Source organism: Ptychodera flava, chromosome 9 (genome assembly GCF_041260155.1).
Source record: "Ptychodera flava strain L36383 chromosome 9, AS_Pfla_20210202, whole genome shotgun sequence".
NCBI classification, from domain to species: Eukaryota; Metazoa; Hemichordata; class Enteropneusta; family Ptychoderidae; genus Ptychodera; species Ptychodera flava.
The window spans coordinates 15,286,371-15,311,755 of record NC_091936.1 but is presented as its reverse complement, the minus strand read 5'-3'; the positions used below and the strand labels follow the sequence as shown (position 1 = coordinate 15,311,755).

General features: G+C 35.6%; 1 protein-coding gene across 2 annotated transcripts in view; it reads left to right on the top strand.

The window, feature by feature from the left end:
* The first annotated feature begins 251 nt into the window (after positions 1-251).
* The window catches only part of LOC139140108 (phosphatidylinositol 5-phosphate 4-kinase type-2 alpha-like), a 36,136-nt gene continuing 11,002 nt past the window's right edge, over positions 252-25,385 (top strand). The window contains exons 1-6 of one of the 2 annotated variants that reach the window (XM_070709136.1): positions 252-548; positions 9,199-9,296; positions 13,736-13,832; positions 17,905-18,057; positions 23,581-23,766; positions 25,262-25,375. In XM_070709136.1, coding sequence (XP_070565237.1) covers positions 441-548; positions 9,199-9,296; positions 13,736-13,832; positions 17,905-18,057; positions 23,581-23,766; positions 25,262-25,375 — 756 coding nt within the window. In that variant the 5' untranslated portion in view covers positions 252-440. The remainder of the gene's footprint in view (positions 549-9,198; positions 9,297-13,735; positions 13,833-17,904; positions 18,058-23,580; positions 23,767-25,261; positions 25,376-25,385) is intronic. The other variant, XM_070709137.1, reaches the window with a different exon arrangement.

Genomic DNA, 25,385 nt, shown 5'->3' with positions numbered 1-25,385 from the left:
ATTGTCGTCCCGAATTAGAAATCAATCCAACACAGTTATTACCAAGTTGAAATCTTGTTGAAGGCAATTCTTTCATAAATTATCAGATGTTAGAAGTAGATAACATGACCAATTACTTATGATAATCCAACATGCGAGAAGACATTAGTTTTTAATTGTAAGTGGTAGTACTGTGTGCATATTGTAGCCATCCCAGCAAAGTCAATCAATTTTACATTGACCTCAGGGGTCAGGTTTTTGCGCGAAGAACCATGGGTAATACATAGGTCGCCATATTGGATTCAAGGATAGAGAGTGCATCGAAGCTGAAAGATTCTGATGTGACTCTCAAGAGCATGACCATCAAAACAGAGATGGAAAGTTAGTTGTCCAGACTTGCCGATATCCACCTTTACTCGTACCTGTTGTAGCCGTTCCGTTTATCACAACGTCCACTCGAAATGGCGACGAGCAAGAAAAAGCATATCAAAGCCGTTTCTCAGAAGGTGAAACTGTTCCGAGCGAACGAGCCGCTCCTCAGCGTATTTATGTGGGGCATCAACCACACGGTAAGATTTCTTCTTCCTTGGCAATTGTTCTCCTGTTTGCATCCATCATAGAAGATAATCTACGAATTGCAAGTTTGCAAACAGAATACTGTAAGCCGTAGGGCGTTCACCTCGCTCAGCTGCACAGAACGCACAGGAACTCGTAAACGTATGTACAATCAGTACATCCCCAGCAATGAAGTCCCCAGGCTTCATTGAAACCGACATCGTCAAATTAAAAATTATAATTTATTGGAAAGTAAGGATGTCTCATTTCACAAAGCAAGTTGTTTGACATGATATGTTTTGGGTACACAGTTTTAAGCTCCGACACAGCGAAGGGAGTGACCTTGAAAAATCGTGTGACTCACAGATAATAATAATGGAACGCAAAACAGGACACCAGCCGGGATGTTCTTGTCTTGCAGGGGAGCGCAAGTACAGTCTTTCCAAGTTTGGTATTCACTCTGTTTTTAAAACAAGGTCTGCAAACTTGTGGAATTGTTAACATATAACACGTCGTTTCAAATTTAATCGTGACTTAAACCTTTAAAGCGACCCTGTTCTACCCCATCGCAGAACGTTTTACTGGTATATGTAACGGTGTACAACTAATAGAAATGTCAACATTGCTAGATAATATTAACTGTTATAATCGAATAACAAACCCTAGATATAGATCTCAACTATTATGGCGTGCTATTTATCACCATCAACATCGATTCTTCCTACTAATTTCCAAACAAGGATGTCTTGGTCCAGTTTTTGGATTGTGTAGCATAGGGGAAGGAAGTGACAATGGTATATGTATGACAAACCCACACAGGACCATTATCACACCTACATCCACAGTTGTACACAAAGCCAAGGCCAAGCCCTCTCAGCTGTAATGCTTCTCAGCTTCCTTGTGTCAAAGTGTCAAGTGATAATCACAGGTTACAAACATATAACAACACTTTTACACACCCCTCTCACCCTATCAATAGAATCCCAATGAAAGCATGAAATGATTGATTACGTATGTAAAGTTTTCACACCCATTTATCCATTACATCATGTTCAGAAATGAGAACAGTACAATCTGCAATCTTTCATTACTGGGGTTGGCAGGGTGTTGTTGTTGGTGTTGTTGTTGTTGTTGTTTACAGTCTCTACAATGATCAGACGAAATTCTGTTGAATTACGTTGAAAATATGCTTACTTTTTGATGAACTTGCAAATAAGGTGATTATCTTTCCACTAGTGCTCCCCTTTTCAATATTACAGAGAGCATATTTCACATTGTATCTATCATACAGAATTATATAAATCAGTGAGTCAAATATGTGAAGAAGTTTTAGTCCTTAACCTACCATGGCTGTCACTTCCCCATCTGCATGATTAGCCAAGTCAGTAAATGCAGCAGTGAGACAAGACCTATATGTATTTTCACCTACTTAGCATATACCTATGTAATGTATGTAATAGAAGGTTAGTGATGGATACAATATCTTGTATTCAGGGCCTTCAAATGTGTATATATTGAACATGTTGTTATATCTCATTGGTTTTGACCAACTTGACTCGATGGTGACACATGAGCTTGGCATGATAATGGTCACCGTCATAGATTAATTGTGGAAATGTATGTGAAGAAAGATTCTACTTAGCCTGTCTCAAACTGATATGTAGCCAAGGAGGATTAAGATTATTGCTTGCTTTCATACCTCTTTAATCACAAAATTTCAGAAGGTTAAAAATTTCTGCTATCTTTGTTGTAAACTTATTTATGCCTCAGCTTGATCTCCATGCCAGTGTTAGGGAACAATTGTTTATCAGCTATCCTATAGGAATGCATTAAACATCACCTTGTTATTAAACCTAGAAGTTCAACTGGGGTGGCATTCGCATATTTTTACCTTTTCCAACAATTACTGGAACAATTACAGTCTAGAAATGGAGCAGTCGGCTAGGCCCGCATGTAGTCACATGCACTAGGGGTGGTTCCTTGTCAGGACCTTTCTTATCAATTGATTTGCAAATGTGTGTTTCAAATTGAGTGTTTTCCAAACTGAATGTGGTGTTTCAACAGCATAGTAAACAACATGAGAGACTGACTAGCCCAAGCACTGTGCAGGGACACCCCCTCTGCAGATCTTGTGATTTTAAGCTGTCACATGTTTAATTAAAGTAGGCATTTTCACAAAAAAATATTACCACTTCATGTTTTGAATAATCATAACAAATGCCACTGAAATTGCTTCTGTTTGCATTGGTTCAGATTTTCCTGTGAATCACGGTGACTTGGACACTTTGAATCACAAAAGGTGGTCCCCTGGCTGCGTCTGGCTGTGTAGGCCAAGCCGACCTAGTTTTCATAAATGGAAATCTGCTGTTTGTGAATGCCTCTTTATTTCCACTTGTCAAGTTACGTTTAATGTAGTCCATGGAATATGCCCAAGAGCATAGAACTAGAAGCATCCATAAAAGCATACATAGCAGCTGGGGTGATCCTCAAAACAGAATGAAAAAAAATCCATTAATATGAGCAAATGCCAGATGTGAAAGCTATTCACAAAATCATAAAAACACATTACCAATATCCTGATCGTGAAATGTTAACACCAATTAGTAAGCTATATTGATATTACAATTGGCATATTCAATTTTTCATTGAAACTCCTCTCGCAATACTAAGTCCCCTGTGTTATTGTGTAAATTAGCAAGGCTAAGCAAACAATTTAATCAATGCAGACATGAATACAAGTTTCCGCAGATGGTGGGATGTATTTCCCTCTGACTTGATTAAGCATGCTCCAGGTTACACTTTGCCATTTGCAGCCATCATTATAAAAACAAGAGATGTTGCCCTCGGTGGTATATTAATCACGGGTTCAGAGAATGAAACTCCCTCTCAAGGTTTGAGCTGGAAATTTCTTTTAGTGTGTCACAATCTACACTGTCCATGCCATAAAAATGTTGATGTACCAGTGCGGATATGAACAGAGATATCCATATTTTTTTGACGCTACGATTTTTAACCTTCAGTCTCATAATTGTCATGAAATGTTGCTGAAATTGGGAAAAATTTTAAAATGTGACGTGGTAATGTGCAAGGGTGGGCACACATTGAATGTGACTACTCGCACATACCATTACTACGCACAAATATAAATACAAACCACATATGTACACATACCTGGTAGTCGTGTCAGTGTAATATGGTGTATCTATAGATTTCAGTATTTGGCAGATGTGCCAAAAAACTTTATGACATGAATGTGAAATATGTCCTGATAAATATTGAATAATAGTTTTACTCAAGGAATTATCAGTTACAGCTGACTGATGCACTGAGATATGTGCATTTGAATATATATATATATATATATATATATATATATATATATATATATATATATATATATATATATATTATATATATATATATATATATAATATATATATATATATATATATATATATGTATATATATATATATATATATATATATATATATAAAAAAATATATATATATTTTATATATTTTGTATGTGTGTATATATATATATATATATATATATATATATATATATATATATATATATATATATATATATATATATATATATATACACACACATACACACACAAATTGCAAATGTATGCTTTAACATATAATGACATGAATTTGAAACCTTATAAGTAAGTATTCAATCATATTTTTACACCAAGAAGTCAGCTATTGGTCCTCTTGCATTGTAAAGCAATGAGATATGTATGAGTTCTTGAGTACGTATACAAATGTATATAAATACGCATACAGACACACCCAGACACACACATAGACTCTCACACACACTGAATGGAATGACGCATGCACTTGTATGCTTTAACATATCACAATTTTGCAGTGGTCTCAACTCTTCAGGTATTCTGCATGCACAGTAAAATTATATGCCCTTCCATCTGCCCCTTTGTGAGTTGCATTTATCATAGCCATCAACTCTCTCACTCAGCCTTGGAGAACATACCATATTTCCAGGAAATGACTGTATGTGTATGTTCATCAGTGCATGTGTCAAAAAGGCAGATGTAAAAATCTTTTCCACAATTCCAAATTCTGTTCTTTCCTTGAATTGACTGTTTAATTCATGCTGAACATCACTTTGAAAAAGTTTTACTATTATATAATTATATTCTTTTATCAGGAAAATACTACATCTTTTGTCTATGGTATACCAAAAACTTCATAATATGTTTTGACATATTTAGAATAGAATATATACATATATACATATACAGGAGATTTCTAATTCAGCAGAGTAGTTTAATCTGATGACATTTTTTTTACGTGACTCAAGAGGTAACATTTTAGATTTGGACACAGATCAAAGTTTTTTATTGACAGTAGGTGGAAGTAACGAAATACATCATTCCTATGAGGATCAAAGACACTTCCTACTGACAAGGATGAAAATAGTGCTGTGAATATTTTTACCAGATGTCTGCCTGTTGAGAGCTTGTCAGTCTCACATATTACAGAGAGATACGTTGCACTCATCGACAGGATGATACTTTCTATCAAGTGTGGTATTGTCAATCGCCTGCAGGAGGCATTCTCAGAAAAAAGCTCATAACCGAAACAACTGTTACAGTGTTGACCTTTTATTTCTTGTATAAAAGTCTAGTTAACAGGAACAACATTACTGCAAACTCATCGCCTTAACCTATTGCCTTCTAATGCCTGATATCTTTCTTTTGTAGTGTCAGTTGGTAGGGATGGCACAGTATGGTACAAATGGGTCTCTATTTAGGGGTCTGCTTTTAGCTTCTTACTTCTCTAACAGGACTAGGTCAGTGTACATATACATAAAATGTGCATCTTTGCAACACAAGATCACTGCACATCAAGTTCAATCTCTAGTCTTCTGCCCGTATTGCCAGTGCAGAGCAGTGCAACCAGAAACTTGAAAACAATTGCCCAGATTTATACGTGATTGCTGTAGATACATTGTATACCAGTACATGATATAGCAGTTCAAAATGTTCAATAATATTCACTCTCAAACACATTCATGTATGAGGACAGATTCCACATACGACAGAAGACTTGCCTATAGCTCAAATGTATCATATGATGTGAAGCCGTGATCCATACACTGCTGTATCTTTTGAAAAGCCGTACAGCTGTACAGTATTACCTATACGCATGTGAAGTAAAGTGTATAATAATATCTTGTCTGGTTTTCTTTCTCTCTCATGCTCATTTGTTGTTACAGCATAACCCGTCTACTTATATAAGAACCCAAGTACGTCAGTACATGCTCGGCATTTCAATATCCTCCGTCAATATTGATGATCCAAACACCGTCGGGGCAGTTAAATGTTCCAGCAGTGCAGTGCAGTTTGCACTGCTGAATTGCGAGATGATTAATACTTGGAAAAGTAGGCCAGGAGGCTACCATCCGTCTCGAAAGATGTGACATTCTTTCCTCCCCCCACCTCTGGAAAATTAAAAACAGAGTTGCTCAGCGTGGCAACAAACAGGAAACTGAAACACATGATATGAATTATTTCTCATATAAGCGCTGGAGATCAAAACTCTCTCTCGCCATCTTCAATGAAGCATTGAAATTTCTCATTTCCTGCCAGTTAACGCTGATGCACTTCTGCTAAGGAAGGGCTTAAATATGCAGGGTTCGGTTTCCTTTTTGTCTTCAGAGAACGCTTCCAGTCCCGGCTCGTGTATAAGCCTCTTATTTCCCGCTTATCGCGCTCTTTCACATGTGTGCTGCAACGGCTGATTTTACATATCTTTGTACCCTGACTTTTATCTTTTTTCAAGCTTTTCATATCTGATTAATGTTTCGTATTTGATGAATGTCTGTTTTAAAAACATGTAGGCTGCTCAGCATACGGTTTTACCACAAAACCATTTCATGTTTTAGGGTGAGTTGATCTTAGATAAGATGTTGGTTTTCTGTTGAGTAAGAGAAAAAAATACAATTAAAATAGTGGAGAAAGACGGCAACAACAAAAAAAAACAGACAAGGTGGGTGATGTTGACAGCTTATATGGACTGAAAAACAAAACCTGAACAACTGAAAGCACCAAGGAAAACATTGAATTTCTGAAAAAAATGCCTCAAGCCAGGAAGACAGAGCAGAGGCCAACATGTTCGGCAGGAAGTCAAATGTTTGTGAATCATACACATCCTGAATGAAAACATTACAAAACAAAAAGCAGAATCATTGTTTCTGTATCAGAGAAGTGGTGAGGCACTCGCACATTGTCTCATCTGTATAACATCTCATCTTGTCAAGAATGAGAAAATTGAACACAGCAGTCAAAATCAACAACAGTTTTACAAAGTGCTCCACTACGTATTTCAGAATTTGTTCATTGAAGCTGTAGTCTTCCAGAGCAAACATCATCTTATATCGTTGTAGTCTTCGAAAACAGATATCATCTTCTTGACTATTTTAACTATTTTGAAATCATATTTGCGTACCTGTATGTGCAGTGCCAAAAAAATGTTATCCCTGACATCCCAGAACTTAATGTACATACACACAATTACTTTCTACTCATATATGACTTACCAGCTTGAAAATAAAAGACAACAAATTTAGTTTCAACACTCAGGCAGCACAAACTGAATCACATGAGAAACAAACTTCAGTAGTACAACTGCGGCTATTGATCTGACGAATTGTGAGGGGCCATCCAAAAGGCAATGTAAATTTCCTGAATTTAAAAAGAAATATTTGCTCAGTTAGGGTTTAATATTTTGCATCCCTGATGCATGAATGATTCAGACTCAAAGCAAATTTATGCCATTAATACTACCACGAGTATGATGAAGGTAGTTTCATGAAAATACTATATCTTGTCTGACGTAATCTCAACCCTGTCAAAGCGAATGGTTTTGTCCAATTTCGTTTATTCACTGCAGTGGAGATGGACTTGTGAACTTGGAAATGGGGGGGGGGTGGGATGGGATGGGATGGGAAATGATCAAGCCAATTTTTGAAATAATACCTGTTTCGCAGATATAGAGATTTTATCATCTATCATAGAGCCATATAATTATTTTATACTTTTTAACACACTGACAAAGACAGCTTGTCATATTTGTAACACTGAAGTATGAATGCAAACATGCCTTGTAGTGGCTTACATATCCAGTAAATGTGAACATGTATAATCTGATGAGATAGACTTTCTCAGTTTTACGAGCTTTTGAAAACACTAATCAGTGGAGTTTGTTTCAGATAATTCATACTGTATACGTACATGTATAAATGCGACTTGTCAAAGAGCACAATCCCAGAGGGTTTGTGGTTATCAAGGGTCGACTTTACAAAAGTGACTAACTGCTTATCAAACACTGTATGTCTTCCATTGTGATCATGTCCAATCTAGAATATACATATAACCATACCAAGACAGAGTCTGTCACGGAAACTGATAATTCCGCTTGACAGATTTTGCACTTCAACAACTATTCTCTCGTGTATACAGGATACATGCCTGGGGAAAGATTAAAAAACTTGTTAAGAAATGCATTTGGTTGAACATTTTACCTGTAATCGTGGTAGATTATATATATATATATATATATATATATATATATATATATATATATATATATATATATATATATATATATATATATATTATATATATATATATATGTGTATATATTATATATATTATATATATATATATATATATATATATATATATTATATATATATATATATATATATATATATATATATATATATATATATATATATATATATATATATATATATATATATATTACACGTACCAACCTGCTGGTTCAAATAGTTTATTATATCTGCACAACGTTTCGTCCTAAAAGTAGGACTTCCTCATATATCATAACCACGCCACCGACAACACTGGGGACAACCTGAAAAACACAGTCGAACATATATATATATATATATATATATATATATATATATATATATATATATATATATATATATATATATATATATATATATATATATATATATATATATATATATATATATAAATAATAATTATATATTGTATATATCGGTATATATCAGTATATATCTATATATATATATATATATATATATATAAGTAATAATAATTTTATATTGGTATATATATATATATATATATCGTATATATATATATATATATATATATATATATATATATATATATATATATATATATATATATATATATCGGTATATATCAGTATATCTCTCTCTCTCTCTCTATATAATATATATATATATATATATATATATATATATATATATATATATATATATATATATATATATATATATATATATCTATATATATATATATATATATATATATATATATATATATATATATAGGTATATATCGGTATATATATATATATATATATATATATATATATATATATATATATATATATATATATATATATATATATATATATTATATATATATATATATATATATATATATATATATATATATATATATATCGTTTGGTTTTTCCTGTTCCTGTTCACCTCTTAATAGATGAAAGATGAAGTATTTTAAACAAAAATGTGAAGCTCTGTCACATCAGCAAAGCAGTCTTTACAAAAAAGATGACTTTCTTGTTTTCTTTCTCTTTCAGATTGGTGAATTAGGTCATGTAAATATTCCAGTCATGCTGATGCCAGATGATTTTAAAGCCTTCAGCAAAGTGAAAATAGACAACCATGCCTTTAACAAGTAAGTTCATTAAAGTGGCCATCTTAAAATAGAATCACCATCATAAACTCTCCTGTAACGTCAATTTGCACTGAGTATGACAATTTTATTGAAACTGTAAACTCAATACTGGGACATCATTGACTTTGTTTATGAGGTACTGTTCAGGATTACAAATTTCAGACTGGGACAATGAATATGGAGGTTAGTCTAGTATCTATATGGTTTATAGGCCCCTCTGGAAATCCCCCAAACTCTGTGGTTTTGATTGAGTTAGGGAAACAAGTTACCTCCAAAATAAATGACTGATTTAGTCGCCTCAACAGCTCCAAAAATATCCTGTAGGAAATGTAGAAATATTCTAACAAAATCATTTTGTGCCCATTGATGTCATGAAATCATTAGAATAGCCATAAAAATGCACGATTGTAGAACAATAGAGCCTGCACAAAAATTTGAATGCACAAATGATGTACAAGGTTGGCTCAAGGAGTTGTCTACTTTTATTTTTATCCCTTTTACTGCCAAGTCAGTCAAATGAGATTAAAATAAAAAAGAGGCAATTTTCCTATCGCATGGTGGCACGTTAATGCGCGGTGTATGCATACTGCACGCATGTAACATGAGGTGGTTTTGCAACAAGTTAGCAGGATGACATGTAACGTGTACGGCAAAAAAGGGGTTAATTTTGATACACATACCCAGGTTTTGAAATTTTGATTTTAGTGTGATGGTACATGTAGACCGCCAGAATATATTTTGATGGTCAGAATGAAAAAGGTGGTGGTCATTACAAAGCAAATATTAAGACTATAATCTGCTAATTAATATTCCTGTAACACCTTGCAAACCTATATAATGTGACTGATTTATTACATATTGTGTTTAATTAAGAACATCACTTTCGGTTGGTACATGTACCTAATGACATTCAGCTTAAGTTCATATGTAAATGGTATAAAGAGACCACAGACGTAGAAGACACTGCTGTTTGGAACGCCACATTAAAAATATTTCGGTTCAGTCACAGTGATTGATGAACTTGACTTAATCTGATTCAGAGGGCTGTCAGTATTTCTGTGACAGTTTTCCCAAACCGTACACTGTAAAATAATGGTGGTCCAACTGGGCCACCAACCTTTCTTATTTGGCAGTCCATATATTTCTTATTTGGCAGTCTTTGGAATCAAAAAATTAGAATAATTTTGAAACCTGGAGGCTATATGGAAATTAATTCATTCCTCTGCCCAGGTCAATGTAATTACGTGAGCAAAAAATATTCACAAATGATTAATAATAAAGGAAAATTGATTAATCTCAATCAATATTCATCAAGCTGCTTCTGTCAGAAAACAAAATATTGTAAAGCTTCCTAAATCCATCTGTTAAATTTTTAATTAGGCCTACTAATGATACAGGCAAATTATTAATTAGGTTGGCTCGCTTCACAGCGTGCGGTGATGTAGCTGACCTGTACGGTGACACTGTAAAGGTCAGTTTCCTCATCGGCCATCAATCAGGGACCCCCATATTGCAGGCAAGAGAATGTTAGATGTATTCTTGTCATGTGCAGACACATTGTGTGGTTTCCACTCAAAATGTCACAGTATTTCCAGTAAATCTGGCTTCTAGTCTGCGTAAGCCAGGTATTTTCAAGAATCACCAAGCCGCATTTGTAGTACATACAAAAGACTCATAAAAAAGACGAGTGTGAAAATAGCGGTGATAATGGATGAAATGGCGCCAGTGTTGATATAACGTACAGCAAATTCTCATGTTTATCAGCAATCTATTGGCAAAATGACATTTGGTTCAGTCTGAATTGCCTGAAACACTGGTTGTTATCAACTGGACCACTGACAGTTTACTATACCAATATTGGATTTCATCTCGTCAGGAAGCATACTTAAAAAAAATCATGGTTGCTTTTCCCAGGCAAATATTGATGTTTAGCAATTTGATATTCGCCAGAAAGTTAAAAGCGTTAGAATTGATGTTGTTTGAAAATAAATGATGCACATACAATATACATTGTACTGGTACTACTTAAAGGCTACATGTAGGATTTAATTTCATTCAATAGCTTTGAATGTCCAAGACAAATATGAACATGTACACAATGTAAAGGCACAACTATTGCTGTATATTATTGACATTTTTAGTGAAATTATACATTTTGAATGTTGGTCACCTATTGGGTGTCATGCTAGACAGGGCCTTCCTTCAGCCGTAGTTTCAAAGAGAAACTGGCACCATAATTTCTATCATCACAATCAATGCATGTTATAGCAAACATATAAAAATAAAAAATAAATACGTGACTTTGTATGCAAGCTGCAAAATTTTGAAAGTACAGCAAGGTATATTGAACTCGCCAAGTCTCATCGTGTCATAGTTTGATTATTCTCATCCATGATTGGTTTCAAGATGATTTCAGCTTTTCATAGATTTTCAAAAAAAAACTTTTCTGAAAGCGTGTTTTTGGTCCGCAAGTTTTATGTGACTACCATCAATGAAGCTAATCAGGCTTGTACAAGAAAATTTAATAATGAAATTTGATGTGCTTTTACAATGTGGGTATGAGCCAACCCCATCTGGAGAATAGGGATTAAATAACCGTCTTAAAATGTTATACTGTTGTGAAACTCCTTCAACCCAAAGATTAGTTTCATCTATAAGAAGTGATTTAGACTGCCCTAGTATTAAACCATACATCAGGGTCTGTGTGTGTGTGTGAGATTTGTGATGTCTGTCCAATTACAGCGACACCTATCCAAGATGTACACAAATACCAAAAAGGACATGAAACCTCTTCAGTGTTTTCACAATACATGATTGTGGTGTTTTCCACCAAGTTTACGTAGAAGTCTACTTCAAAAATTTTAGCCGGAAATCTCAGTTCAAGGCGACTCTGGTGACACTATGTTGTTAAATACTCTATATTTGGAATTGAATCCAATCAAGGAGTATGATAAGGCTGTTTTCAGATTAAGACGTTTAGCTTTTCTCAGGGTCAATTTCATTTTGGTTCTTGCTTTCAAATGAGAATAAAAAAAAATCCAACAGAACAAATCAAAATGAGTTATGGTAATAAATACATGCCACTTTGATGTAACACACAGATTCTAACATGAATTTGTTGAAAGCTAGGTTAGATGGCAAATGCATAGCCCACACTAGAGACTTACCACTGTGTTTACAGCAAAATTCAAATCCCTGGAAAAAATTCTCTGCCACTGTACCTGCCTGCCCTTATCAGGGTCTACCTCAAAGAAAAGCCCAATGATGTGATCTCATACTCAGATTGTATATACATCATACTTTAACCTGACCCATAGCACTCTTGGACCTCATCAGAATGAAAAAAAAAAGTGGACGTGGCCATGCAGATCTCAGAAAATTTACAGCGAAATTGGTGATTAACCTTTGTGGGTTCTGTCTGGTGGAGCCATCACACCAGACAGTATAGTACTTAAAGGGTATACACATACATATTGCTCACAGAGGTGGCAAACTGTCATTGATATATGTAGATGGCCAACAAATGGGAGGAATTCAGTTGATGTATTCCCTCCCTTTTGAGACAAGTTTTGTGGTGAAAAAACAGCTGCAATGAGTAAAGTACCGGTCAGTTTATCTCATGTCTGGCTAAAAATGTACAGATAATATTACGGTAGCTGTGCTTACCAGTTACCTTTAAAAATATAACTCTGCAATATTGCATGTTTTTTTCTCTTTCACCTTTGATCTAAATAAGCTTTCCTGTCTTCACCCTATGGGCATTGCTGTGCAAATCCCATCTCTTACCGTTATACTTTATCACCCCCAAAAGAATTAACTCTTGCATTCTTTATCTTCTGTGGTAGCCATAAATTTCATATGCCACTGATACAGTTTACATGTAGATATGCAAAGCAACAAGTAAGGCCAAAGTAGGTCATACAGGACAGAAGTTGTCTCTTCACATTCATAAATTTGATCTTTACAACCAAGATCAAATAGCGCTGATGGCAAATGACGTCACTTTTTCCCTCATTAATGTGCATAAATAAATATTTCTCCCCCGCATAAACGACGAAAATATGACCTGCTAGTGTTACAATGGCTACAAAAAGTCACACTAATTCGTATGAATTTATGGCTCTGTCTACAAGCTGCAACAACAGCCGCGCATTCAACAACAAAATTTGTCTGAACTTTAGGCAGTGTTGTCAGAAGTCGCATGCGTGCAGCTATATTTAGTAACAAACCTGGAATCGCGATCAATGCTATTTTTCCGTATCATGATGGCAAACCAACCCTTCTTAAGGCTTGCTACAGTATATGATCCCTGAAAGTTTCTGACTCAGGGCCAAGGGTGATATTAACTTTCCCAGACGTATTGATTGTACGAACATGTTCAGTGTGTGACCCTCTGTTAAAAGCAAAAATTTCCATTTTTCTATTTTTCCCTCATTCAGAGAAAATCTTCCAAGTCATTTCAAAGTGAAAGAATATTGTCCATTGGTATTCAGAAATTTAAGAGAGAGATTTAATATCAATGACCAAGACTATATGGTGAGTATTGTATTATTTCATGTTCTGTCACAACAATGACTTTTGCTTGCCTTCTACAGTGTTCTCCCAAGGATTTTCTGGTAGAGTGGTGGCCAATTTGCCTAACAATAATGTAACTGTTATGTTAATGAGTTTCTATTGTTCACCAAAAATTAAAAGTGGCGGCCACCACTCTGTAAATGCTCTTGGGAGAACACTGCTTCTATGTAATCAAGATCCCTCTACTAGCATTGAAAATGGCCAGCAGCTTTAACTTTTGATTTTTTCTCCAATTTCATGTTGAATTTCAATTTCTATTCTTGTTCTACTCTCCAAAGCATATTGAAACATCCTCCATGTATGCTTGTCAACACAAAGTTTGTAAAGGTAAAATGCACGGCCATTGTTTACATTTGAATTCTACTCCAGACCAGAATTCACTGTCAACAATAACAATAACAGTGGCAGTCTACACATGTACAAGCAGAGTTGACAAGAGCTCGACACTGTATCTCAATATGCCTTGGGCAGTCAAACAAGAAGCTGTACCTGACATTATAAACAATAAATGAATAATGGTGAAAAAATCATCAAAAGTTATAATTACAGTCCCTTTAATTTATGAGTCCATGTACTGATTGAAAAATTTGTGTGTGTATAGTATATCATTCCCTGCGGTCAAAACTGAGGTCTGTAGTAAGAAATATGCATCATGGTGTGGCACATCGGTAGCACACTGGGCCCAGATTGCATTATGAGAACATGGGAGTTTCTTAGGGGGCCCTCCATACCTTTATGATGAAGCTAGACCCCCTAGGAACATGTTAATATATGAAATTAGTCAGTGTAGGCAGTCTTGTTCAGTCATGCCCATAATTGGAAAGCATTGTAAATTATAGGTTTCACCAACCACAAAAGGACACTTTTGTCTTTTGAGAAAATACATCCGGCAATAAAACAAATCTGTGCAGCAAAGTCTATCTGAACAGTTGAAGATAAAAGTACTTTGATGTGTCTACAGATGAAGCGATGCAATTTTGTTGAAAGTGCATCATGAAAATTTAATAACACCTCTAGACCCTGCAGGCTTTTAAATACTTCAGTTCTTGCTTGTTGCTTTAGGCATAGTGAGTATAAAGACTTCATCATGACTGCTTCTGTCAGAGAAATCTGTGACAAGATGGATTGAAATTATAAACAGTCTTTCTGTAGGTTTTGGATATACTTAAAGTTCCATTAGCGTTAACTGTTGCCATATTTTCCAGTATTTTTCTTCTGTCTGAAAACAGTTTTGTGTTTTACTCCCAGTGATCATGCTGGGATGTTTTGTGTTCAACTTGTCGACAAATGATGTGATTAATGTTCAGATTTTTTCATGGATTAGAATTCATTTGTCAATGATAATACTGCATTCTGTGCGTAATGTGTTGTGTTGGCAAGGCAAATACTGTGTCCGTGGCACAGTAAGTGGTGGTACCCACGATGCTCCTTGATTCCTACACACTGAAGTTGCAATTGAGCTGAAGCAAATTTCTCCTGCATACAGAACAGCTTGGTCAAATTCTGACAGCATTCGTTTGAAGATCATGTCTTTCTCATTTCCCACTTTGATCAATGAGAAGATCAAGCTCTTTTCCACGGAGGAGATAACAATTTTGAAATTATGGCAACGGATAATTTTGACAGCTACACACAATGTTTTAAAGGAAACAATGGGAGTAAGCTGCACCTGTTTTGGCAAAAGAAAGGATATTGATTTTTTTTAATTGTCTGTGACATAGAACATTTAAGTTCTGTACAGGTGGTGTGATGAGACTATCTCAGTAACTGATAACTTTGCCTTGAGAAGTGTATAATTTGTAGAAACTACAAATATTGGCTGTTCATTTCAATTTACTCTTGAATGTGTAACATAAATGATATTTCAGGAGCATGCTTTCAACAAATAATCTTGAAATTAAATTGTAGTGTTAGTTTGATATTGCTCAAAATGAATAAAATTGAATGGGCCTTCGTCAAACAATGTCTGAGCGTACAAACAAAGCTGCATTGTGGGTAACCTTTACTGTGTGTGGAGAAAGAGTGAGCGGAATGAGAAGACGTGCTCATTAGTCCCCGCGGACGAAGTCCGGCGGGGACTTATAGATTGGGTCCCGTCTGTGCGTCCGTCCGTCCGTCCGTCCGTCCGTCCGTCCGTCATCAACAGTTTCTCAGACACTGCCTGACCAATTTCGTTCAAACTTGGCACAAAGGCATAGCACTATGACCTACAGATGCACGTCGATTTATTTTGTGATACGATCGAATTTGGCCGCGAGGCGGCCATTTTGTTGCGATTTTTCATGTCTTTGGACCATAACTCAGATATCCTTGAGCAGATTCTGTTCAAACTTGGCACAAAGGCATAACACTATGGCTTTCATATCCATGTCAAATAATTTTGCGATATAATCCAATATGGGCGCGAGGCGGCCATTTTGTTGCGATTTTTCATGTCTTTGGACCATAACTCAGACATCCTTGAACAGATTCTGTTCAAACGTGGCACAAAGGCATAACACTATGGCCTACATGTGCATGTCAAATTAGTTTGCGATATGATCCAATATGGCCGCGAGGCGGCCATTTTATTTGCGATTTTTCGTGTCTTTGACCCATAACTCAAACATCCTCGAACTGATTCTGTTCAAACTTGGCACAAAGGCATAACACTATGGCCTACACATGCATGTCAAATTATATTGCGATACGATCCAATATGGGCGTGAGGCGGCCATTTTGTTGCGATTTTCATGTCTATGGACCATAACTCAGACATTCTTGAACCGATTCTGTTCAAATTTGGCACAAAAGCAAAACAGTATGCCCTTCATATGAACACCAATTTATTATGTGAAATGATCCAATATGGCTGACAGGTGGCCATTTTTTTGCGATTTTTTCATGTCTTTGAACCGTAACTCAAACATCCTTGAACCGATTTTGTTCAAACTTGGCACAAAGGCAAAGCACGTACTATGGCATGCATATGCATGTATCAATTAACCTTGCGATAGGATCCAATATGGCTGCAGAACTGCCATTTTGTTGGAATTTTGCATGTCTTTGAAGCATAATTCAAAGGTCATTACACCCATTTTGTCCAAACTTGGCACAAAGATCAAGCACTTTGGCATACATGTCAATTTACTTCGTGACATGTTCCAATATGGCTGCCAGATTGTAAATTTTTTTCCAATATCTCTGCCCGATGGTCTTTTTTGGATTTTTTCATGTCTTTGGGGTTAATAATCATATGCAAATATTCCTTAACCAATGTTGTTGAGACTTGGTACAAAGATAAAGTACTATGGCATACATATGCATGTCTACTAATTTTGTGCTATGATCCATATGGTCAAGAGACAGCCATTTGATTTCAATTTTGGTGTGATTTTTTTATGTCTTTGAAACATAAACATAGGTCACTGTCCCTCGATGGACTGATTTTGTTCAAACGTGATACGAAGATAAAATACTATGGCTGCATTCTTGTGCACATTAAATTGTTTCATTATATGATCCGAAATGGCTGATGGCTGATTACAACAACATACCCAATCCCATAGCATTTCGAAAATTCCACCAAACCATGTGTATAGTATGTGCCGTCATGACACTAGAGGCAGTGAGGGCATCGTTATGTGTGATGTAATCAAAAGTTCCTTCAGTGGTCATTACCGGCAGAGATGAGTCATTTATTGAACGTTCCTCAGATTACTTTATTATGCAAGTCACAGGCCTGATGCACCTGTTGCATCAATGTCATTCCACAGCGACCTAGACCACAGCTACCTAGACACCAAAGATTATAACAAAATGGACAAGCGGGGACTGTGTCATCAACGATGACTTGTTGAATACTATAAATAGAACAAAATATGAGGAAAGCTATCGACTGTTACAGCCATTGTCTCTTGAAACCGATACTGAATATCAAATGTCACTGTCAGGAAACTAGGAATGGTGATAACACTCAGGGGGGTGTAACTAGCTACGTGTTTCTTTTTTTTTGTATTAAAAATTTAACTCCTTTGCACTTCCATGCTGACAGATTTCCCTGGCATCGTCACAGCCGGTGTGGAGTACCTCACCGGGAAGGAGTGGTGCCCGCTTCCTGATTTCATCCGATAAAAGATACGTCATCAAAACAATCTCCAGAGAAGAGGTGGAAATGATGCACAATATCCTCAAACAATATCACCAGGTAAAAACAAAATACAAACTTATGACTCACACTTAAAATACAGATATTTTTTATCAGCTTAGGGTATGTATGGGGTGACGGTTGTCTGGGTAACGTAACCCTTTGATAACAATTTCATTTTCGGTGGCATTTCATCTTGTTGATGCGTGCTGATCCTATCGATTTGTTTTATGAATACCTTTATGTATCTTCATGTTTCCTTTAAAAGGTTACAAATAGAGATCAATTCTCATTGGGACAGTGCAAATCTCAAGGTCTTGAGTGGTTTTAATTTAAGGGCCTGTCAGTGTGAGTGGAAACTCATCTGCGTATGTCCACATCCTGAAAATGTTTTTACACACTCGTGAATTCTCATGTGGCTATTCCTGTGTTTCTGAAGCTTAGGATGCTGTGGTTTGAAACGTCTTTTGACACAAGTTGGTTTAGTCTTACTAAACTGCCAACTTCATTGATGCAAACATTTCTGTATATGTATTGCTGCACCATTGTTAACAATTAGATTAAAATCGCCTCATAGATCAATGATATTTTTTGATGATAAATGATTTATAATAAATATCCATGTACATGGATATTAATGTTTTATCATTGTCTGACAATGTCAGAGTGACTTTTACGCAACTTCTCCCTTGCACAGTTTCCATATAATGGTACCAAATACATGTATATTTTATGTTGTTCGATATTTTTAAAGTATATTATTCCATGAATTATGCTCAATAGACATATAAGTTATTGTATTATGGGCATTTAAGGTTTTTTTAAAAAAAAAGAGCAGTATCAATGGAAACAGGCATAGATCTCTCTGTGTGTGTTTCAGTATCGTCTCATTAATTCCACATGCCAGATGATCTTCATTTTGTCATCCATTTTTTTTGCTGTAATAGGTTACAAAAACACCCTCATTGTTTCTCTGGAAACCAATTACGCCTGTAGGATGAAGTACATCAGAGAGCTGGGATTAATGAGGCTATCAGTCACAGGCTATGTAATTCTGACACAGGTTTATTTCATTTATTGGCTGTACATGTGTGTAAAAAAATCAACTTGTACTGACATTGGTAAATGAGTATAATTCAGGGTTGTACAGTCAGAGTGGCACATTTTGGCAAAAGGTTAAGAAACAGCTGCATAAAAAAAATTTGGTTCTGTTTGCTGAAGATCTGCCGAAGCCTTTGAAAAACATTGCTAGAGATTTCCTTTTAAGGTAGTGTGTGCCTTGAAAGTGAAAGACTTCAACTTTTGCTCAAACTCTTCTTGAGTTTTTTCAACAATTCTCTTTTAGAATCAAGAATAAAAATTTGAGGTCAACATGCAAATTTTGGTATTAGGGAAACAAATAACTCAAGATTTACCGATGTTTAAAATTCAAAATGCCGGCCATCCCTGAGTTAACTCTATGGAGAAAAATAAAATTTTCAAATTTCAAAAAACTTAGCCAGTAAAAAGATTTTTTACACCAAGAGCTTTATAATGAACCCCCACGAGTGGTAGATCAGAAAAGAATTGGAAAAGTTTTAGAGTCCAAGTATCTGTCCTCGAGGCACGTTCTACATGTACCTTAATTAGCCTTGGAGAGAAGAAAAAAAAAGTACAAGGGCTGGCTGTGTAAAACCTGTTGAAAGGAGGCACAGGAAAACTCTAGTCACCGCTTCAGTTGTACCGGTAGTTGAAGGTAACCACATTGTGCACAACAGCCATAATTTTCAAAACTGCAAACTTGAAAAGTGTGGCCAGGTTTCCAGACTAGTAGCCACAGTATCCATAGTAAACTGTGTGATACAGATTGAAACCAGTCTCTGGGCATTTGATGGATGGTAGATCAAGGAAGCCTGTAAGTTTCACCATAAAAGGGAGAGAGTAACCATCAAGGTATTACTCTCTCACAGGCCTGATTACTAATAGTCCCATGAAGGTTTGAATTCCAAACAGCTAATGAGTTTCGCACGCTGGCTATTTTTCTTAGTTTTCCTCCTAGCATTAAAAAATACTCTCATTCTTCTCCCATCACTGTAATTGTCAAACCCTGACTGATGCATAGCATTTGTATGTCGGTAAATTAACACTTTTGTGTTTACTGTTTCTTAATGGTTTGCGAATTTCACCATTACAAGTCATCTTAGGGGCATTCGTGTAATACCTGGTCCATTAGGCCGGCAGCACTTTACAATTTAAAGTGTGGAGATGATCCTGCAGACATGTTAACCTTCAACTTGCGTGACATTCTGAAGTACTCATTCCATCTTGATTGACAGATCTGGTTGTTTCATTCTTTTAAACCTTTCCAAATGACTGCCATGTCTTCATTGGCATAAAAATTAAATACGTGGAAAACTCCAACAGTTGTAATGTCCTGTTTTCTGTATTATGTTTGTGAAATACTGTAACTCCAAAAATTATATCCACATTTCAAAATGTTCAACTTTTAAATACAACCTGTATTGGTATGTGTGTGTTATCACCAATGGTGTGGTTGACAATTGAGTTTTAACAGATCCTGGTGTGAAGAATAAAATTTAGAAAATTTTGTTTTGTGAATCTGACACAGTGAAATATAATCTAAAGTTTAACAGCTATTGTCCTTGCCACTCACCTTTTACCTCATCACAGCTTTTGACTTGTGTTTGGATGAATAAGCCAGACCAGTTTGTATTCAGTTTGATTCAAAATGAACAGAGGCTAGCAGATATTTCAGTGCTAAGGTAGAATGCGCCTTGGGGACAGATATTCAGACACTCAAATTATTGCAGTTGTTCTCTGATCTATCACTTGTTTGGGTTCATTTTAAGGCTCTTTCATTAAATTAACTTTTAAATGTCTTAAATTCACTTTTTTAAGATAAAAAAAAATTATTTTTCCCCATAGTGTTGACACTGGGGTGGTGGCTATTTCAGTTTCACCTTAATAAAAGTTTTTCTGTGATGAATGCATGTAAATGTACTCTTCACTCCTTCATTTTGTTTCATGTTGCAAATGGCACTTTCTCTGAGTGAATCTCAACAACATTTATAGATAATTTTTCAATTTCCATCTGCTATTAAACTACATGTAGTCTAGCTTGTTTAACAAAAATGCATTCTGCAGTTTTTGACCGTTTTTACAAAAGAAATTATTTCAAATATAAATATGCTCAAGTTTTTTGACTGAATCTTAAGCTACCTACTTTTTGTTAGAAGCTTAACCCTTTGAGCACCAAAGTCAATTTTTATCACTTTATAAAATATACCCAAGTCAATTTTTTTTCACAGTTTTGACAAAGTTTTGATAAAAAACTTTAGCCAATGAAATGGGATATCCTTTTGGTCCAAAATTATGAAAAAAAAATTAGATAAAAATTGGTAAAATGTTTAATTTTGGTTTTAAAAAATTACAGAACTCAAAGGGTTAATACTGTCTATTAGACATGTTAGAGTGCTCTGACTTTCATGATATAAATGCTGTAATTTGATACTTGGTATCTGAAAGGAATACCCAGTACTGTTTTTGTAGCAGTGGAAGTGAATATCACTGTGCGAGTGCTTTGTGTGTTTTTTCAAACAAAAAAGAACATATGTTACAGTATCAATTGACTCAGCCCATTAAAAGTTGAGGGTTATTTCAGTACAAGAATTTAATATTGTAATGTAATGTCACCCCCCAAAAAAGTTTAGAACACCATCGAGCAATGGAAATGGGTAATTTTAGGGTTTTACAGTGGCTTCTAGATAAACCATTTCTACAGAAAGTGATTGTTTGGGCATCATGCAACGGATTTTCCATTGCCAATCTGGGAAAAAAGTACGACATCAGCTCATAATATTCATGCAGCTGTTTGCTTCAGTCATTTTGTGGAACTGTCCTTCATTGTCAGTGATATTTCTTTTGCCAAGAGCTGTCGCCAACAATTAGTCTGTGCTCAAAAATATTTCCTGCAATGTAAGATTGGAAAGCAACTGATGGGTGCGGAAAATACCCCACATAAGCTGGCACATGTACATGTAGGTCAGGGAAATCAAAGACCAGATTGGTAATATGCCTCCAAGATATCACGTTACAGTTCTGAATGTCATTTCACTTAAATGTAAAGAGCTTAGAAAATATCTGTCTGAAAATAGTTCAAAATTGTTTGCAGAAAGCTGCTTGGATTTTAAATGATCAGGTACACCTACATACAGGGTGATACATATCACCATCCACAGGGTGGTATGTACCATTATCCACAGGGTGGTACCATTATCCACAGGGTGGTACCATTATCCACAGGGTGGTACCATTATCCAGGCTGAGTATCCATTTTAATGCATAAGAAATTTTATGAATCCCACGGAGTGCATTGTAAATTATCATGGCAAAGCATACAGCTGACTGTGAGTGAATTGCTTATATTCAAAGACAATAAATTTTATAGAAAGACTCAGAAAGGTGACAGTTCTGAAGCCGACTCTGCAGTAATCTAATACAGGGCTTCAATATATTTGAATTTGATATTGTAGAGAATCGCAAAGATAAAATATTTTCTGTTAGATTTTTTGTAGTTTTATACAGACTGTAAAGACAATTTGGAAAGCAAAGTTTGAGAGAAGAAATATATGTAGTGCATATCCCTGCATGCTGTGCTATTCCAGCCTTTATAGTGTGCTGAGGTCACAGGTCACATGTTCATACGTAGCCATTTAATGTTTATTGTAGTGACCTTTACAGGAAAAGTACCATGAAATCTTATAACGGCCGAGTGGATTCCTCAATCATGTCATGGAGAGAAAACAAAGTGCTAGGGTTGGAGTAACTTTGTCTGATGCATTGAGAAAGAGATGAATGCCCCTTCTCATTGTCCCTTCTGTGCTGTTAGTGTATAAAACTTGAAAATTCAAAAATTGTTCTCATTATTTTACCATATCACCCAGTAAATCACCACTGTTTAGTAAGTTAATGATACATCTTTTACTTAAATCCTGAAAATGTTCACGCTTAGAATTTGTATTTATAGCATATTAATTTGATTATTATAATAAGATAGTGAATTTCAACTATTCATAACACATATCCACACATCTGTACATGTATTTGAAGAGAGATTTTTGTTTTTGCTTTCTGCAGGAGCAGGCAATTTGTATAATCCCTGCATGACTTTATCTGTACATACTTTAACATTTTGTTTTGATATGGCATTTAAAATCAAAAATTCAACAATTTGTTGTGAGAATACTAAAAAATTTTGTGTGAAAATAAATTTTACAGTGGCATTGCAATTTTGTTATGTAATTCAAGGAATGCTTTTAGACATTTAGTGGAACTGTTGAATTCCTATCCATGAAAGTACCTGGGTTCGTGTAAGGTCATGCAGAGTCAGGATGGAAGGTCACGTAAGGGTCATAAAAGAAACACCAATTTTGTCTTCAGGGTGATTATTATGGGCTATGTCCTGGTGAACTCAGTTCTCAGACCAACAGATAAATATGATGTAAAACTGATTGTGTGAACTTTCGATATAGCCCATTATGGATGTATCTGATACATTTCCACTCTTCATCTTTTATGATACAGTTCATCGTTGAACGTCACGGTAAGACACTACTGCCACACTACCTGGGGATGTACCGACTGACTGTTGACGGCACTGAGACGTACATGATTGTCATGCGAAGTATACTCAGTACCAGTCTAACTGTTCACAAAAAATTTGACCTGAAGGGGTCAACCGTCGACAGACAAGCAAGTGATAAGGAGAAGGTAGGTGAGGGGTCAGATCTCGGTGTCATTGACCCTGTATATATATACTCAGTTTCAATAAATCTCTAGGCTATGCTATTAAAGCTGTGCATTGTGACATGTTTCAATCTGTCTTCAAATATTTTAAAACTTTGCCTGTGCATCGGGTGCTATGATATGCTGCCCATTGAATTCTGCACCTCAACTCACTCCCAGCTGTTTACTTCAATTGGTGTTTTTGTTTTTATTTGCATATTTTTGATGCCAGTTTTCTGTTTGACGGCAGTGAAATAGAACTAGGTCACAGGATCACTGTCTATGGTATTTTCAGTACATTTTGATCAGATTTCAAACCCACAACGTGTGGCACTCAGTCACCTCGGGAAGGTATCTTCATTCTGGTGCTTCAAACCACAGAATCAAAGGACTTTGCTCTCCCCTTCCTAAAACTCCCCCTCCCTCACCCCCAGCTTAAGTAACAAAACAATGCTATCGACTATTCTCCAATCTGTACATGTACTTGTATGGCACGGAAGTCCAAAATGTGGAAGCATCTGTGATTAAATTAGAAAAATGTGATCAGTTCTAGCATGCTGGCAGTTTGCTTCTTAATTAGTTGATATTGTACATGGAAGTAAATGCACGGCAGCTTGTACCGTCCGTGTAATAGAACAGGGTGATTGCTTCTTTTATGAGCAGCAGTCACTGTTGATTTATCAACACTTAAAAATTTGTGGAAGTTGTTGTTACTTATCGAAAGACGTACAGTATCCAAACAGCGTTGGATTGTGGATACAGAAGTACGTGCTGTCATTGGAAAACCACTGAAACAGCACAACAATTAAATGTCTTATTGAGAAGTGACACTGATGTCAATACACTCTACCATATACAAAAGGCTTATAATTATACATGTATCTGATGCTCTTTCTGTCTTGATGAAGAGCTGTGTGCCCTGTAAAATTTTCCAAGTCATTATGATTGACAAATATCTATGTCCTTCCATCTTTATCTATTTCCCCTTGAGTTGTATGTTTTTTGAATGTTTTTACTATGGAACCGAACAGGTCTATGTGTGCATGTCTTGAAGGGGGCAGGGTTCTTATCAGCTTTATCTCTGAACAAATTTACCGACTGGGTACAACTTTCAAAGGAGAAGAAATGCAAATGACACATAAACAGTCAATGTTGACAACCAGCAATGTGGAAACTAGGGATTGAGGACTGCCAAGTTAAAGGGCCAGTGCACAGTGGATGTCAGTGCAGTTTAACAATGCAGTTGACACATGTACAGACTGAGTTGACAAGTCGAATACCGTTTATTTGAACATGCTTTTTGGGAGTAGAACAAAAAACTGTTGTTGCAATTAAAAACAAAAGTAAGGAATAAAAATCATCAGAAGTTACAGCTTCTGGCCTTTTAATTGAAACACATGTCAATTTTTGTCACTGTTGGTTTTTTTTTATTTTTACAATGTCACAGGTCTTTTGATCAAAGATTCTTTTTCTTCAACAGGCCAAAGAATTCCCCACTTTTAAAGATAACGATTTTGTCAAAGAAAATCATAAAATTTATATTGGATCTGAGAATAAAGAAGAATTTCTTGCTCAACTTAAGCGAGATGTGGAGGTATGGTATG